This window comes from Pristis pectinata, chromosome 25 (genome assembly GCF_009764475.1).
Source record: "Pristis pectinata isolate sPriPec2 chromosome 25, sPriPec2.1.pri, whole genome shotgun sequence".
Classification (NCBI taxonomy): Eukaryota; Metazoa; Chordata; class Chondrichthyes; order Rhinopristiformes; family Pristidae; genus Pristis; species Pristis pectinata.
The window spans coordinates 4,071,215-4,089,930 of NC_067429.1; the positions used below are offsets into that span (position 1 = coordinate 4,071,215).

Genomic DNA, 18,716 nt, shown 5'->3' on the forward strand with positions numbered 1-18,716 from the left:
GATCTGAAACCTGATCAGGCTCATTGCCTAGAACCACGTCCAGAATGGCCCCTCCTCTAGTCGGCCTGTCCGCATACTGTCAGGAATCCTTCCTGGACACACCTAACAATCTCTGCCCCATCAATCCCCTTTATACTAAGTAGCTGTAAATCAAGAATTGGAATTGAGAGAGGAATTCAGAAGAATTACAATCACTAGAGAAATAGTACTAAACAAATTGTTAGAGCTACTGGCTGACAAACCCCCAAGTCCTGATGGACTTCATCCTTGAGACTTGAAAGAAGAGGCTAGTGAGATTGTTGATGAATTGGTTTTAATTTTCCATAATTCCTGAAATTAGATTAGAATTTTGCAAATCTATCTCCTTTACTCAATAAGGAAAACTGTAGGTTAGTTAAGCTTTGCATCTCTCAAGGAAAGATTAGAAGCAATCATTGTTACTGTAGTGCAGTTAAAAAATTCCAATAATGAGCCAAAGTCAACATTGTTTGTGAAAGGGAAATCACTTTTAACCAATTTACAGGAATTCTTTGAAGATGTAACATGTGGTGTGAATAAAAAGGGATCACAGGCTTCTCAGAGTAATTTAATAAAACGCTGTAACCATTATTGTGAAAAATAAAAAGTTTAAGATACAGGAGATATTATTATAAATAGAAGCTTGGCTGGTTAATAGGAAATTGGCATAAATGAAACTTTTCCTGGCTGGGAAGATGTAAGAAGTGGTGTGCCACAGGAAATGGTGCAGGGACCTTAACTTTTTACAATTTATGTAAATTACTTGGACGAAGGAACAAAAGGCATGGCTGCTAAATGGGTCCATGAAGCAAAAATGGATCAGGAAAGTAAACTGTGTACAGGACACGAGATACCACAAAGCAAATTGTATAGGTTAAATGGGAGAACAAAGATCTGGCAGATGCAGCGTAATGTGGAGAAATGGCAGGAAAATAAGAAAACTAAATGGTAAGACTGCAGATCTCTGAGACACAAGGCTCTGAGTGGCCTATGGCATGAATCAAAAGAATTCAGAAACAGCAAATAATTAGGAAAGTTGACAGAATGTTACGTTTGCAAGGGCAATTGAATACTAAAGTTGGGGGATTTAGCTTCAATTAATAGGGCATTGCTGAGACCACATCTGGAGTACTGTGTGCAGCATTAGATTCTTTTTTTAAGGAAGGATGTTAATGAGATTGAAGCAGTCCAGAGGTGTCCTAGACCAATACCCAAAATGCGCAAGATAGGTAATGATAAAAGGCTAGACATGCAGCTGTCTAGCTGCAGCTTAGACAGAGGGCTTGATTGAAACAAAACCCTGAAGAGTCTTGACAAGGTGGATGGGGAGAGGATGTTTCCCCTTTTGGGAGAATCTAGAATTAGGAGTTAGTGTTTAAAAATAACGGGTTGCCAATATGTGAACACATGCGAGAGAGAGTGGTGATTTTTTTTTTCAAAAATGCTTCTTTGGCACTTCCTTCCTCAAAAGCTGGTGGGAACAAGAATTAGTTTTTGTTTTGAAAGGCACAGGCACGTAGAATCTTGATAAGCAATGGGCAGAAGGTTACCAAGAATAGATGGGAATGCAGAGTTGAGGTTAGTGAGATCAACCATTAAATGGCGGAAGAGCTTGAGAGGTCACGTGTGTATTTACATGAGGCAATACAAATTGTGAAACGGGATAGGGGATCAGAGCTCTGTGGAGAGTACGTTTCCAAATCTCTAAACATTGTTAGGCAAGTTAAAGAGGCTGTTGTACACAAAAACAATGCGGTTCAAGGCTTTATCAAGAGTACTACAGCAAGGAAGTTATGCCAAGCATTTACACAACATGTAGAAAACTCAGCACTAAGCTCATGGTCTACTGAATAGCAGAAAGCCTTGCTCCCCTATTTGTACTGAGACATAGACCATGTACAGCATACACCTCAGAATTTAAAATACCAAAAGTCTCTGCAAAATCCTCCATCAGATAAACCAACATCAGCACCATTTCCAAGGCTACAATTACACGGTCAGCTCCAAAACAGACATTCTACTCCAAGCTCCATCACTGCAAGAGATGACTTACCAGAGATTACAAGAATGTACCAATGATTGCTCAAAACAGATCAGCAACATTAAGGCTGACATTTCAAACCTCCAGTCCATTTGTCAAGAGCACACAGTCATCATAAATGGCAAGAGTGCACCACTTCCCACATTCCATCTGTCAAGTGCCTCCTGTCACAGCCGTGGTAGAGTCTACAGGTCCCCCAATGACCTCATCAGCCACATTAGAACCCACAGAACTGAATGAAAGGTACCCATGACCCCAAGGGAATGCTCAAGAGAAAGAATGAAAAATCCAGCAGACTTAATTTTCCAATACTGGCTTCTCAAGATACTGGTGGAAGGGGATAGAAATTTTATATTATAAAATCTAAAGTATTTGACATCACACCACAAAGCTACTTATGCAAGTGCATATACTTTGCCACTATATAGTTAAATTTGTCTCTCTAACTTAGTCACCATAACATGAAGGATAGGAATAAAGTTCTTTCTTTCTGTTGAACCTATAAATTGCGATAGATATTAATTGGACACACAATTAATTGGAACCATCTTGAATTTGTTTTGTAGACAAAATACACCAAGTATTTTCCAACCATTTTTATGCAATTCACACCTTCCAAACTTAGGCTGTGTAACCTAAAAAGATAAACCATTTGACTCCCTACCCTCATGAAGCACCATGATGTCAGTTAAAGGGGTAAATCACTTGCATTACAGAACAGCTCCATTTCACTGTAGCCTAGCTATTTCACACTCTACCAGGAACTAACCAGGTGTCATACAACCTTAAGAAAAAACTATGAGCCAGATATTCTTTTCACTTCAAAAACAAAATGCTTCATTTAAAAATTTTCAAGGAAGCTTGCAAAATTTAAGCTTAATTACATAAAACCACAGAACAACATAGCAATAGCAGGCTATTCAACTCCTTGCCTCTGTGCTGTCACTGAAAAAGCTAATTTGTCCAACTTCAGTTCTGTTGCTGCAGCCCAATGCCACCTTGTAAAAGTGTATCCAATTCCCTTTTGAAAAATGACTTCTGAATCTGTTTCCATCCTGATCAAGACAGCTTGGTAAGTTTAAAAAATGACCTTGTGTCACCCCTAATCTTCTTGCTAGCCAAATTAAATCAAAGCTTACAAGTCCAAATAATACAAGATCTTAACCCATCTCCCAAATATTTTAATGCAATTCACATAACCAATGTTTACATTATAGCTACTTTGTTAATTATGCCCTGGATGCAGAAGCTTGACCTAATCACAGGCTTTTGAAATGATAGAGGTTAGAATGTAAATCAGAAAAAGGCCAACTCCCTCATGAAGAACTCGTCAATTTTATCACCTTTGCCAGCATCTTCCACCTTACCTTCAAATTCACCTGGATTACGTTTGACACTTCTCTTTCTTTACTGGGCGTGCCTCCATCTCAACAAACAAATTAACCATGGATATCTACTATAAACCCATGGACTCCTACAGCTACCTCAAGTACACCTCCATGCTGTCTCCTGTAAGGACACCATTTCTTCCTCAGTTTCTCCGTCTCCACTGCATCTGTTTTCAACATGAGGCTTTCTGTTCTCGGACTGTTGAAATGTCCCCCTTTTGGAAACATGGCTTCTCCTCACACGCTTTTCCTCCATTTCCCACCCACCTGCTCTCACCCATGCCCCCACCTTCCCAGGCATTATAGAGTTCCCTTGGTCCTCACCTTTCACCCCACTGTCCTCCACATCCAGCACATCATCCTTCACTATTTCTGCCAGCTCCAACGGGATCCCACCACCAGGCACATCTTCCCCTCTCCCCACCTTCTGCAGGACTACTCTCCCATGATGCCCTGGTCTGTTCATCCCTTCCCACCCACCTCTCCCTGTCCCCTGGAACTTTCCTCTAGGAGGTGCAGTACTTGGCCCTTCAGCTCCTCTCACCACCATTCATGGACGTAACCAGCCCTTCCTGGTGAGCAAAGATTCACGTCTCTTGCATTCAGTGCTCATGATGTGCTCTTCTCTACATCGGCAAGACCAAGTGTAGACTAGGCAACCAGTTTGCAGAGCACCTGTGCCCACCTCAAAAGCAAGCTTTGGCTTCTGGTTGCATGTCATTTCATCTCCCCTGCCCACACCAACCTGTCTGTGCTTGGCCTTCTCTACTGCAACGCTGAGGGCAAACGCAAAGCAGAAGAACAACACCTCATTCTGCTTGGGTAGCCTACAACCCAATGGTGTGAACACTGAATTTTCCCCAATTTCAGTAACCCACACCAGTGCCTTTCCCATTCCCACCAGTGCACCCTAGTTCCCTCTCCCTTTGTTCACCATTTCAATCCCTCCCCCATAGTTACCTTCTTCCTCTCCCTTACCTAGTTTCATTTGGTCATTACCCACCAGAATTTCTTCTGCCTTGGTTCACCTTTCCTTTCCCCCCCCATCTCCCCTACCAGGTTCCATGTGCCCATCGTCTCCCCCTCATCTGGTTCAACCTATCAGACTGTCTCACCCCTCACTTTTACATAGTGGCCGTCCTCTCTATACACTGATGCAGGATCTCAACTCGAAACTTTGACCATCCCTTTGATCTGCTCAGTTTATTTTGTTGCTGCAGAGGATAACTCCCTACTTTTCTTCCAAAAACCTATTCCACAAAGACTTCCTCCACTGAGCTTTTAAGCTGAATTATGCTTACCTGTTGCTGCATTTTTATTTTGAAATTTTGTCAAGTACAAGTGCATTCCTTTTCTGAAGTCCTGTAAGGAGACATTTTTAAACACAATTAACTAATCAATAAAGGTAATAAGTACAGATAACATCCTAACCCAAAATCAATAAAATTGAAAAATTATGACATGACCCCTTTTAAAATCAGTTTATTCTGCCAATACACACAAAGTATAAAGCAATTAACAGCAAACTGCAGTCTTGCTTGCCTCTTCCATGGACCATTTCATTACTCTTGTATTACCAGATGCTTACTAACAAAAACAGTTAAAGAAAATGAGTCATACCCAATACTTGCTGTAACCTATCAATTACTGTCCATATATTCTTTCAAATAAAATGACAGCATTGTACCAAGATAATTAGAAATCTACACAGAAGATTGTAGTTGTTGGGCTAAATGGTATTAAATTTGAAGAATTTTTGTTTTGATAAATGGAAGAGAAAAGAAGTCTGGTCAGTAAGTACATCTACATTTAGCATCAGAACTCTGATACGGCAAAATACAATATTTAAATTGTTTTAATGGAATTTGTAAGACATGGTGTCATGCCGATCTTGTCCTTCCTGATTTCTGAAAGGGTGTGGGGGGGAACCCAAACCCCCTCTCCCAAAATTTCTACAATCATTTGATCATTCACAAGGTTTGGTGCTGAAACAAATGCTTCTGCACTCAACCTCAGTGACCACAGCTACTGCCCACTGTGCTTTGATTAGCCTGGAAATATTGCTTGCAATTTTAATGTACAAACATTTGAAACATTTGCAACATTTCTCGTCTATTTTAAAAGGAGTTGTAACTCATTTCAATCTCAATGGATTATTTTTCTTTCAAAAACAGCTGACAGAGAACTGTTATGTAATTATGTCAAACATTTGCATTTTTATATCTCAGGCAATTATTTCTAGGCTAATGAAAAAAAAAACAAGGTGGCAAGATAAAACCCAATGTGTTTTAGCACAGACTGCTATCCTAATTAGAAAGCATGCCACTTTTATGGCAATAGTATACTTTAAAAAAAAAATGAAAAATTAATATTTAATTGTGAAAGCTCTTAAATGTTATGGTTCAAAATGTTTTCTCATTTAAAATTCTGCAAAAACAACAGCTAAGGAAAATGGAAAGAATTGTAACTTGACCTTGAAGGGTTTATTTTTTTCCTCAGCCCTCTGCCATGACTTGCAGATATACTCAGAGTTGTTATGAACTCCTGCACAAGGCCTGATGCAACTGGGCCCACCTACGTGAAGTAGGACATGAAGATCTTATTATGAAACTTTCAGGTTTAAGTATTTCATCATATATCTTGATGCCCACATGCCTGGACTATGTAAACATGTGATAAGGACAAGGGGATGATCTGTGCTTTATCTTTAAGACAATTTTGCATTGTAACAATAGACTGCAGAGTAGTTTCAGTAACCTTGCCAGATCTAAAGAACACTAATATCAAGATTAATGATCCTGAAACTTCTGTTTTTAAGTACTCTGCAGAAATGCAGATGATGATTACAAATTCACTCTTTCTTCTGTCACCCCACCTGTTTCCTTCCCCAGCTCTAGAACCAGTTGCACAATGCTTCATAACTTGACTTAAGACTGTAGACAAAGGAGGTCTGTGAATGAGCATGACCCTGGTCCTGTAGCCATGGTTTATGGAAAATCACAGCATCAGTTTAATAATGCATGCAAAAGCTACACTAGAAAAACTGTATTTTGATTTGTTGAATCTTTGTTCTACAAACTCAAAATATCAATGTTTTAAACTTGTTAACAATACAAGGCATTTTAAATACTGGTCCAATTGGCAGGAATAAATTGTTTTATCAATTATATTTTCAATTAAATATTTTAAAATATACTTTTGGCAATTCCATTTCAATTAAAAATACTACAGTTTAAGCATGATCATGGATTAATTGATCACATCCATGGCACTAATGCTGCCATGTAAAATATAGTTTAAGATCTCAGAAAAGTGGTTTATATATTACAGAGGGGAAATTATAGGGTTCGCACTTTAATGAAGCATTTCTTTCATGATACCCAAACAAATTACAGCCTGTGATCACCTCCTGGTATCCCTTATTCACATCTCCTCTGCCCCCCAACAACCCCCCCCCTCAAAAAAAAACATACACTTTTAAATTAGAGTACAAAACCTGTTTGGATGTAGAGCAGCTTGATAGCTGGGTTTTCAGTTCTTACAACAGGAGGTATGTGTTTACACCTACAATCAAATTATGACAAAGAAATACACACAAAAAAAATGTTGGAAATAAACAGCAGGGTAGGCTACAAAGAGAAAACACAGGTTAATGCTGCAGGGATAAGCCCTTCATCAGAATTCAGTCCTGATGAACCACTTATACCCCATAGATTAAATTGATTTTTTCTCTCTACAGTGATTGATTATCTCACTCTGTAGCTCCAGAATTTTCATTTGACCTTTTACATAGTAAGAATAAGAAAGAAAAACTACATTTATTTAGCATCTTTCATGACTTTAGGAAGTTCTGAAGCACTTTATAGCCAATGAGTCACGTTTGAAGCCCTGTCACTGTTGTGATGTGGGGAAACACGACAGCTGATTTGTGTGCAGCAAGCTCCCACCAACAGTTAAATAAGGGCCAGATCATTTATTTTAGGTGATGCATGAAATGCAAATACTGGGCATGGTATCAGGAAAATACCCTGCTTTTGCTTTTATTCAGTCATTGCTGAGGGTTATTTTGCAACTACCGGGGCAGACATTTAAATGATTTCTTTAAAAAGAATGGTAGGTCTGACACTGCACCTATGACCATCAGTAGTGCATTCGGGTATCACCCTATGGTTTAGTCTCTGGAACAAGGTTTGAGCCACAGTAATCCAACTCGGGTAAGAGTGCTACTCAAACGTATATCTATAATTGTAACATGGGGAGGGAGAGAGATATGAAAATAGCAAGGGATAAACGTACCCACACCTCACTCCCCAGCCAGATTATGGTGCTACAGTATTGATTGGCTAATTACAGATATTAATGTTCGAACATCAATACAGAATTGTCAGCTTTCAAATACAGACATCAAAACAGGTTGCATTTTTGAACTTTTGAAAAGCTCAAATTCTATACATCCCAAATCTGTTTAAATATGAAATCACAAATCACTAACACGTTGCTAAATTGAGCTTAAAGAATCTTACCACATCACCAATGTAATTGTGTAGCATTCGAATTACTGATGCTCCTTTGCTATAAGAAATTGCATCAAATATTTCATCCACTTCTGCTGGATGTCCTACTGCAACCTTTAAAAAGATACATTTCACTTTTAATTTCGTTTAAAAGGTGAAGAAGTTGGATTAGCCTTACTGCTCTTCCTAAAGGTACAACACTGGATATTTTCCAGTCCTTTGGGACTTTGGCTATGGCTAAAGAGGATGCAAAGATCTGTATCAAAGAGTCAGCAATCTCCTCTCTTGCCTCTCTCAATAACTTGGAATAGATCCCATCAGGCCCTGGGGATTTACCCACCTCAAATGTTCTTCAAAAGACCCAATACCACCACCTCCCTGACACCAACATACCCCTCTCTGATCTCACTATCCTCCATTTCCCTCTCCTTGCTGAATATCAATGCAAAGCACTCATTTAGTACCTCACCCACTTCCTCTGATTCCAGACATAAATTCTTGAGTGGTCCTACCCTCTCCCCAGCTATCCTCTTGTTTTAAATGTATATATAAAATGCCTTGGGATTTTCCTTAATCCTACTTGCCAGGGGCATTTCATGGACACATTTAGCACTCCTGATTTCTTGTTTAAATTCTTTCTTGCTTCCTTTATATTCCTCAAGGGCTCTGTCCGAATTCAGCTGGTTCCTGAATCCTGCCACAGATGGGAACAGCCAGAAATCCATGGAGTCTTCAACACAATTGACTTTTTTGTCAGTGCAGTGCAATTTGTTCTCGCATGCAACAAAATCATCTTGTGGTAAATTAACTTGAGCAAAGACACCATGCTTAGTTGATGATTCAGTCTTGCACCATGACTTACTTGCTTGAGGGGCACCAACAAAAATCACCATATAACTGTTTGCATGCAAAAAAAATCTTAAAAATTTAAGTGGTGACTGTGCAAATGGCTCTCCAGACACATTGATCAACAATAATGTCATCACTTAATCTTCAGCCCCACCAACAGTGATGATCTAACAGGCAAAGTTTAATGTCAGCTTTAGTATAGTGCTGACCCATTAGTGATCATATATTTCAAAAGATTCAGATGGTGTTTTGGCAGAATATTGAAACCCATTATAAACTGGCTGCTTTTTCTCTTTAAATTTCCTGGTCTCCAGGCTGTGAGGTAGCTAATTATTATTTCAACAAGGGCACTAATTTTGCAGTTGACAGTGACTGGTGCAGAAAAATATAATAATGCCAGGAAAACAATCTCCTAAATTAAATTCTCCATCACAAGGTTTCATATCCCAATTAAATTAATTACATTAATGTTCCACAGCAGAAAGCGTTATTAGACTGCTTCTATAGTTGAAGGGTGCTTTGCATCATTTTGGGAGTTTTGCCCTGAAGTATAGCTGAAAAAAAATAGCTGATCAGGATGATCCCACCAGATCTGAGGTGCACCTTTCTGGGACATCAAAACATTGCAGTGTCCCTGGGCCAAGAATTGGATCAGGATTTTTCCATCCAACTGCTATGTATGGACTTCTACAGGGAAGTGCATAACTATGTAGATTGGAAGATCTTGGTACTGGATACAAATCTCGATAATTCTGCACACGAAACAGATAGTCTTCATTACCTTGGCTTACAGAATGACCAGTTATATACTTTAGGGCTGTTGATGCCCATTAAACTCTAATGGGCATGAAAACTAAAAGAAAATTAGCATGAAATAAGTGTAGAAAAGTAATTTAAAAATATAGATGCAAGCACATTAAATCCATGGAACAAAGTTAAATTACATAGGGCATAGAAAGCGACTTTCAACAAATGTTGTTCATTTGACAAACTTTAAAACCCATGTTACAAAAATGAATGTTTCTGGCTTGTTGTGGGATACAGCATCAAAGCATTGCTACATCTCCACAGAACCTGCGAGGAGAAGCAGCCTTACCTCAATTGGATGACTGCTGTCAAGAGCATCAAGTTCTAGAGCTCGTGTGTAGTCAGCAGATACAAACTGGGTCCAGATATCATATTCTGGGAAGCAGTGATCAACACATAGATACTCAATCCAGGAAGCAAAACCTTCATTCAACCATAGATGTGTCCACCACTCCTGAAAGCACATATTATATTTGAATAAATTGCACATTTAAAATACAGCACAAATTTTAAGTGAACTTTCCAAGGATAAAATTACAACCACAGCACCCTTCCAAGAGATGACTTCTGTGTGGTTTGCATTGCTTCAGTCTGAGTTTGTGCCCAAGCTGTATTTAAAAAGAGAGCCTGGAATATTGGAGAGTATTTCTGAAGATTACTGAAAATTTCCTATGCTCTCAAAACATGGAAAACCTATCTGCCAGAGACAGCTGACTATCTAAGCCACCATGCTTTTCTCACCTGCTGGGAAATTCGCAGCACATAAAATAGCATACATCTTGCTTGCTATGATGTATGGATGAGAGTTTCAGGCCAAAAGTGGTCGACTTGAGGTAGTTAGAATAAATCTGCTAAACCATTATTTATTGTCCATGTCATGCATATTCTCTTTATTCCATATGCAATGCATTTGTGAATTTCCCCATTGTTGATTTGTCAACTTGCTGTACAATGTTTCTGCACAGTTAATTTGGGCCATATTCCCTTTCATCCCTTTGATACAATTACTACAATGGTAAAGGTCAATATTTATTGATTCATTGCCTATGCTCATTCTTGATTAGAACAAAATGTTGTGATCACTATTTTCCAATTAGTGATGCACTCTCACATCAGTTATTCATTTCACAACCAATTACCTTTTTCAGTACTGCCTACATTTGAAAAAGGCTTCCTCAGTCTGATAACAATCATTACCTTTTCTTCTTGTTTACCTTGAAATAGTTAGCATTACCCAAAATGACTTTTGACTTCATACATTCCTCTGAACTACCAGCGGAACTGTAAGTTTATTTCAGTGTACAACAGGCTTCAAGACACTGAGAACCTGACGATTTTCTTTCTTATGCGTTGTTTTAACAAGCCCAGGGCATCTTTCGGTTCCAGTGCTGACAGAATTCTCCCCTAAGTTCTCCCTCACCCATCTCTAGCTCTCCAAAAATGTGATAATTCTGAATGCGTGATAATCCTACCTGAACTGAAGACATATTCCTTCCACATTTATTAATGCATTACTGAGGTCATTCATTATTCACTATTTGAAATGAGGCACAAATATATAACATTTCTTGGAACAGGGAATCCTAATTTAGTTGGGGCAACATAGCATTACAGAAGTTGGCATTGCTGCTGCATGGCTCCAGGGACGTGGGTTTGATCCTGACTCAGGGCCTGTCTATGTGGAGTCTGCCCTTTTTCCCCACCTCTGGGTGTTCTGGCTTCATCCCACATGGCAAAAGCATGCTGGTAGGTTAATTGGCTACTATAAATTGCTCTTTGGTAAACATATTAAAAAGAATCAAGAGGGGAAAGTCTGTGGCCACGTGAGGAACAGATTTTGGGGCCACAGGGGAATAGGATCAGGAGGGAAAGGGATCGCTCTGTATCGGACTTTGATAGGCTAATAACCCCTTCTCAAGTCATTTCTCAAAGGATTAAGAGATCAACAAAAACAATGTACCACAGCCCTAATTAACAGTGATCCAAAAATAATTCTATCTGGATTTCTTTCATTCTGTCAACATTGCAGAATCTAATTGTTCACCTGTACATGTTGACACCTGGCCACCCTCAATGCCTTGGTTCTACAAACATTAAGTAAACAAATTCCATGAAATAAAACTAGGGACTCCACAACACAAATCCAAATTCAAGAATAACTGAATTTACAAAGTGATATGCTGTAGTTTTGGGAGAATGCCACTGTACCAAACTCCTTTCACCACATCATCTTGCAGCCACAAATAAAGCTTTGAAACAAGTAGCAGCTGATTTAGGGGACATCTGCTGCTCCTAGTAATGGTCAATTCTCAGACAAGGACAGTGTCTGCGTGGGTTTCCTCCGGGTGCTCCGGTTTCCTCCCACATTCCAAAGACATACGGGTTAGGAAGTTGTGGGCATGCTACGTTAGCGCCGGAAGCATGGCGACACGTGGGGGCTGCCCTCAGAACACTCTATGCAAAAGATGCATTTCACTGTGTGTTTCAATGTACATGTGACTAATAAAGATATCTTAATCTTAAACAAGTGCAGACCACAAGGAGGAACAACTGTATGCACCTTACAATATAAAGGCGCATACATAGTACCAATTTCAAATAATTTATGGATGTTTACGTTAACAGAGTCATAGAATACTACAGCACAGAAAAGGCCCTTCAACCCATCTAGTCTATGCAGACCTGACCTTCTGCCTAGTCCCATCTCCCTGCACCTGGATGACATCCCTCCAGACCCCTCCCATCCATGTACCTATCCAAACTTCTCTTAAAGGTTACAATTGAACCGGCATCTACCACTTCTGCCAGCAGCTTGTTCCACACTCACACCACCCTAAGTGAAGCTGTTTCCCCTCAGATTCCCCTTACATATTTCACCACCATAAACCTATGTCCTCTAGTTCTAGATTCACCCAACCTGAGGGGAAAAAGCCTGCATGCATTCACCTACCTATATCCCTCAATTTCATATACCTCTATAAGATCTCCCCTCATTATCCAGGGAATAAAGTCCTAACCTATTCAACTTTTCCCTATAACTCAGGTCCTCAAGTCCCGGCAACATACTTGTAAATTTTGTTTGCACTCTTTCAAGCTTATTGATATCTTTCCTGTAGTTAATGACCATAACTGCACACAATACTCTAAATTCAGCCTCAATGTCTTGTACAACTTCAACATACCATCCCAACTTCTGTACTCAGTGCCCTGATCTATGAAGGCCAATGTGCCAAAAGCTCTCTTTACGACCCTATTTACCTGTGATGCCACTTTCAAGGAATTATGGATCTGTATTCCCGGGTCCCTTTGTTCTACCGCACACCTCAGTGCCCTACCACTCACTGTGCAAGTCTTACCCTGGTTTGTCCTCCCAAGCTGCATCACCTCACTTGTCTGCATTAGATTCCATCTACCATTTTTCAGCCCATTTTCCCAGCTGGCCCAGATCACTTTGCAAGCTTTGATTGCCTTCTTTGCTGTCCACTACGCCCCCAATCTTGGTGTCATCCACAAATTTGCTGATCTAGTTTACCACATCATCTAAATCATTAATGTAGATGAAAAACAACAACAGACCCAGCACCGATCCCTGTGGCACACCACTAGTCACAAGCCTCCAATCAGAGAGGTAACCATCTACTACCACTCTTTGGCATCTTCTGCTAAGCCAACATTGAATCCAATTGACTACTTCATCCTGAATGCCAAGTGACTTTACTTTCTAGACTTTGACATGCGGGACTTTGTCAAAGGCCTTGCTGAAGTCTATGTAGACAACGTCCACCGCCTTTCCTTCATCAACCTTGTTTGTAACCTCTTCCGAAAAACTCTGGTGAGACATTACCTACCATGCACAAAGCCATGTGACAATCCCTACTCAGGCCCTGCCCATCCAAATACTTACACATCCTGTCCCTTAGAATACCTTCCAATAATTTACCCACAACTGACATCAGGCTCACTGGTTTATAATTTCTTGGCTTATTCTTAGAGCCTTTCTTGAACAATTTAACATTAGCTCTCCTCCAGTCCTCTGGCACCTCACGCCTGGCTAAGAACATTAAATAACTCTGCCAGGGCCCCTGCAATTTCTGCACTAGCCTCCCACAAGGTCCAAGGGTCACCTTGTCAGGCCCTGGGGATTTATCCATCTTAATTCACCAAGATAGCCAGCACCTCTTCTTCCGTAATCTGGATATGATCCAAGACCTCACTACTCTTTTGCCTCAGTTCTATAGTCTCTGCATTTGTCTCCAGAGTAAATACAGATGCAAAAAATTCATTTATGATCTCCCCAATCTCTTTCGGCTTCATACATACGTGATCACGCCAATCTTCAAGAGGAGCAATTTTGTTCCTTGCTACCCATTTGCTGTTAGATTCTCTTTCACCCTGTCCGCCAGAGCAACCTCATGTTCTCTTTTTGCCCTCCTGATTTCTCTCGTGTTCTCTTACATTTCTTATACTTCTCAAAAAGAAAACTTTCCTCCCTTGCTTTGACTAAAGTTATACAATAGACAAAAGCATATGAACGATCAATGTCATTCGATGAGTGGGTTGAAGGGGGTGTTGTTCCGATCTACGAATCCAAAAAAAAATCATTTCAGATCAAAGGCCCTTCACCAGAACTGGGAAAGGTGAGAAAATATATTGTAGGGTGGGAGTGATGGATAGAACAAAGAACATCTCTGGTAGGGTGAGGCCAGGGATGCTCAGGTGATCCCAATGTATACAGAGCCATTTGGTTAATAGGTTAATGAAGGTAATTAGAATAAGAGAAAGCAAATAGAGACACATTAAAGCTGTGAAATGCAAGGTAGAGCTGTGCTAAAACCTGAAACCAAAAGGAGAATGGCTGGAAATGCTCAGCTGATCAGGCTGCGTTTGTGGAGAGCGAACAACTGAGTTTGTAATACAGATGGGTGACCTTGCAGAAGAATTAGACAATTCTGATACAAATAAGAAAAATGAGTTATCCGAAACTCTTAAATTTTATAGCAACTTGAAAACTGCAGTGTTCCTGGATGGAAGAGGGCTTTGTGGGAAGTGGAGGAGATTATGCACAGATATAGATCAGGAAGGAAGTGATCAGATATCTTTATTAGTCTCATGTACATTGAAACATACAGTGAAATGCATCTTTTTCATAGAGTGTTCTGGCAGCAGCCTGCAAGTGTCGCCACACTTCTGGCACCAACATAGCATGCCCACAACTTCCTAATTTGTATGTCTTTGGAACGTGGGAGGAAACCGGAGCACCTGGAGGAAACCCACACAGACACGGGGAGAACTCCTTACAGATGGTGGCCGGAATTGAACCTGGGTTGCTGGCGCTATAACAACATTACGCTAACCGCTACATTACCATGTCTGCCAGCTGTGGGATGGTGAATTAGAGCCACAGGCAATTGGAAGCGAAGTTGGCCTCAAGGACAAAGGGAGACGTCATTCCTCCCTCCCCCATCCTCTCTGCAACTGAAAATTACCTTTTCTCACTATTCCAGTTCTAATAAAGGTTCTTTGACATGAAACATTAACTGTTTCTCTTTTCACTGATCTACCCGACCTGCTGCATGCTTCAAACATTTTCTTTTCTCATTTCAGATTTCCAGCATCTGCAGTTTTACTTTGATTTTCAGTATCTTGATTTGCAGGTCCTGAAGTGAAATAAAGCTACAATAATTTTTATTACTGCCTGAAATTAATTTAAGTTAATCTGACAATAGCAGTGAGATTGTTGTTTTGCAGTCTCTGATAAGCAAAACTGAATCCAGCCCAGTGTAAAAGTCCAAACCAAAATAGTTTGACAGTCTCAACATGTTTCCTATAGATGAGTCACAAAAATAACTAAACTACTAATTAGAAATTTCAAAACATTGAACTAATTTGATCTTATGAGCTCAGGGTCAAGGCACACTGTCAGTTTCCTGCAGACCAACTAAAACTTGCCTCAATATCAAAAGATCCCATTTTTCAAGAATAATTGAGCATTGGTATCTTTCAAAGTGCTAGGTTCTAATACTTAATTTAAATTACAGAATCCTTGATCATTTTACTTGATTTTTGGGATGGTGAATGTGTGTTACATGCAAGTTTCACTACAACCTCCAGGCTCCATCCTCATACTTACCATTAGTCACCTAACACTTTGCACAGTTTTCCAGTGTTTTCTTAACTGTCTTGTACAATTTATGCACAAATTATGTAAAACTTATGTTCTGCACGTTGTCTAAATGTACATGCTCGCAAGGCTGCTGCAAGCCAGTTTTTCCATCGTACCTGTACCTCACGTGCATATGACAAATGCAACTTGACTTGAACACTTCAAGACACTTATGGTCACATCAAACAGAAAGGGTTAAACTTTTCCAAATGTTTAAATCTCAATTGTCAATCAAATAATCAATCTACTTCCAACTCCATTAGTTTAAACAAAAACTAAATGACAAAACTAAATTAAAAGAAAACTAATGCTCTTCTGAAATTTCTGCAGTATCCTGGAGATTAAGCTTGCCTTACCAAAAACCTCACAACAACCTCAGAGTTTGTAAGGCTAAGGAGAGGCTCCACTAACGATCAGATAATTTCATGACATTCCACATCAATAAACAAGTCAATTATCAAGTGTGGAGATACCATCCAGTTACAAATCCAGCAGGAACTAAGGCACATAAAACTGAATTATTAGTTTTTGGTGGTGAAGCTGGGATGCAAAGGAAATAGGCAGAAAAGGAAAACATTGAGATTTTGTACCACCAAACAGCAAAAGTCATTGAAAAACAATATCCCAACAGCATCAAATTTTGGGGCTTAATGGTAATATATGAGGGCTCGAGAAGGGAAAAACAGGCATAAAGAAAATATGACACAGGTGAACAAAAAAAAGACAATTTTGAAAAAAACATTTTGAAAGCTTGGGTGTCACAAACAGAAGTCCATCAACAACAGCCATTGAGATGCAGACAAGTCTGCACTGCCAGTGATGTTTAGTTTAAACTTGGCCTAAACAGTTTTTCCAAGTCATCACTCACACCTTTCACTGTAGATGCACACAACCAAGTATTCTAATACTGTCAGAGCAGCCACAGATAAAATAACACTGCATAAATTTTTCAGTTTTTAAGTGCAAATCAAATCTAAAAATGCTTCTGCTCAGCAGTTTAAAGTCACAGATAGACAAAGGCAGCTGGAATTTACGAAATCAATTACATCATGCAGAATGCATTTTATCACTGGCAGTCAGACCAGACAACGGGATTTAAAGTGAGAAAATACAGGTATTGGATTTAAAGTTGACAAGATAAATAAGACATTAAGTAAATGAATGGCTACACAAATTTGCAAGAAAATAGTAGGCCATGAGGCCTTACAAGCCTGTCCTGCCATTTCATATGATCATGGCTGATCTGTGCTAGCCTCAAATTCTCTTCTGTGCCATTTCTCCATACCCCTCTATTCCTCAATCTATCAAATATTTATCCACCTCCACTTTAAACAATTTTAGTGATCCAGATTCCACCACCCACCGGGGCAGAGAATTCCAGAGATTCACCACCCTCTGCGAGAAGAAATTTCTATGTACGTTTTAAATGGCCAGCCCCTTACCTTGTAGTTACATCCCTTTGTTCGAGACACTCCCAAAAGTGACATCATCTCAACAACTACCCTGTCAAGCACCCTTAGGAACCTATGTTTGTATAAGGTCACCCCTCATTCTTCTAAACTCCAAGGAATACAGGCTCAAACTTTTTAATCTCTCTTGACAGGATAACCCTTTCATCCCAGGAATTAGCCTGCTGAATCTCCTTTGTACTGTCTCCAGTGTAACTACATATTGTTTCTGTAGGTATGAGGACCAAACTGTACACAGCATTCCAGGCAAGGCCTCACCAACACACTGTACAAGTACAGCAAAACCTTTTTTTTTGTTTAAAAAATACTAACCTCTTTGCAATGAAGGCTAAAATGCCATTTGCCTTAACTACTTATTGGACCTCCCTACTAGGTTTTTGTGATTCATGCACTAGAACACCTAGATCACCTTGTACTTCACTCCCATACAGTCTTTCTCCATTTAGTTAACAATCTGCCTTTTGATTTCTCTTACTGATATGCATGACCTCACACTTCCCCACACACTAAACTCCATTTACCAGTCTTTTGTCCATTCACTCAATCTATTTCCTGCTGCAGAATCACAGTATCCTTATCACAATGTCCCCTTCCAACTACTTTTGTATCATTGGCAAATTTGGAAATCTTATACTGTTCCTTTCTCCAAGTCATTAAGTGTAAACAGTGAACAACTGTAAACTGATCCTTCCGATATTCCACTGGTTACCTCCTCCCATTCTAAAAAGGACCCATTTATTCCAACTCTGCTTTCCATGAGACAGCTGGTTTTCAATCCATTCAAACACACTTCCTCTGATACCACGGGCTTTTAGTTTATGTACCAGCCTCACATATGGCACCTAGTTAAATGCCTTTTGGAAATCCAAATACACTACATCTATAGGCTCCCTTCTATCGACTCTCCCTGTATATCCTCAAAGAACTTAAGTAAATTTGTAAAACATTATTTACCTTTCATAAAACCATGTTGACTAGGTTTAATTATATTCATCTTTCATAAATAATTAGTTATTTCCTCTTTATTAACTCTAGCATCTTGCAAATAATAACTATTAAACTAAGTGCCCTGTAGTCCCTAGCCTTCGGTCTCTGTTTTTTTTTGAAGAGAGTCACATTGGCCGCCTTCTAGTATCCTCCCAGAATTTAGCAAGTTATGAGAAATCTCAACCAATGGTCCACTAACTCTGTAGCCACTTCCTTTAAAACTCTGATCTGCAGCCCATTGGGTCCTGGCAACATGTCCACCTTTAGCACCCCACCCCAGGTTTCTCCAATACTTTTCCTTGTAATTGGAATTTTTGTAAGTTCTACCATGTAAGTAGCCCATCAGATACCTTGGAGATATTAGCAGCGTCTTCCATGGTGAAGACTGATGCAAAAAATGTATCCAACATATGCCATTTTTTGTTATTAATTCACCAGCCTCCTCCTCTAGAGGCCCAATATTTATCTTAGCTGCCCTAT

General features: G+C 39.6%; 1 protein-coding gene across 1 annotated transcript in view; it reads right to left on the minus strand.

Annotated features, from left to right (window-relative positions):
- The window catches only part of npepps (aminopeptidase puromycin sensitive), a 176,966-nt gene that overhangs the window by 65,926 nt on the left and 92,324 nt on the right, over positions 1–18,716 (minus strand). The window contains exons 10-12 of the mRNA XM_052038902.1: positions 9,907–10,071; positions 7,971–8,075; positions 4,749–4,809 (exon numbers count right to left, since the gene is read on the minus strand). Coding sequence (XP_051894862.1) covers positions 4,749–4,809; positions 7,971–8,075; positions 9,907–10,071 — 331 coding nt within the window. The remainder of the gene's footprint in view (positions 1–4,748; positions 4,810–7,970; positions 8,076–9,906; positions 10,072–18,716) is intronic.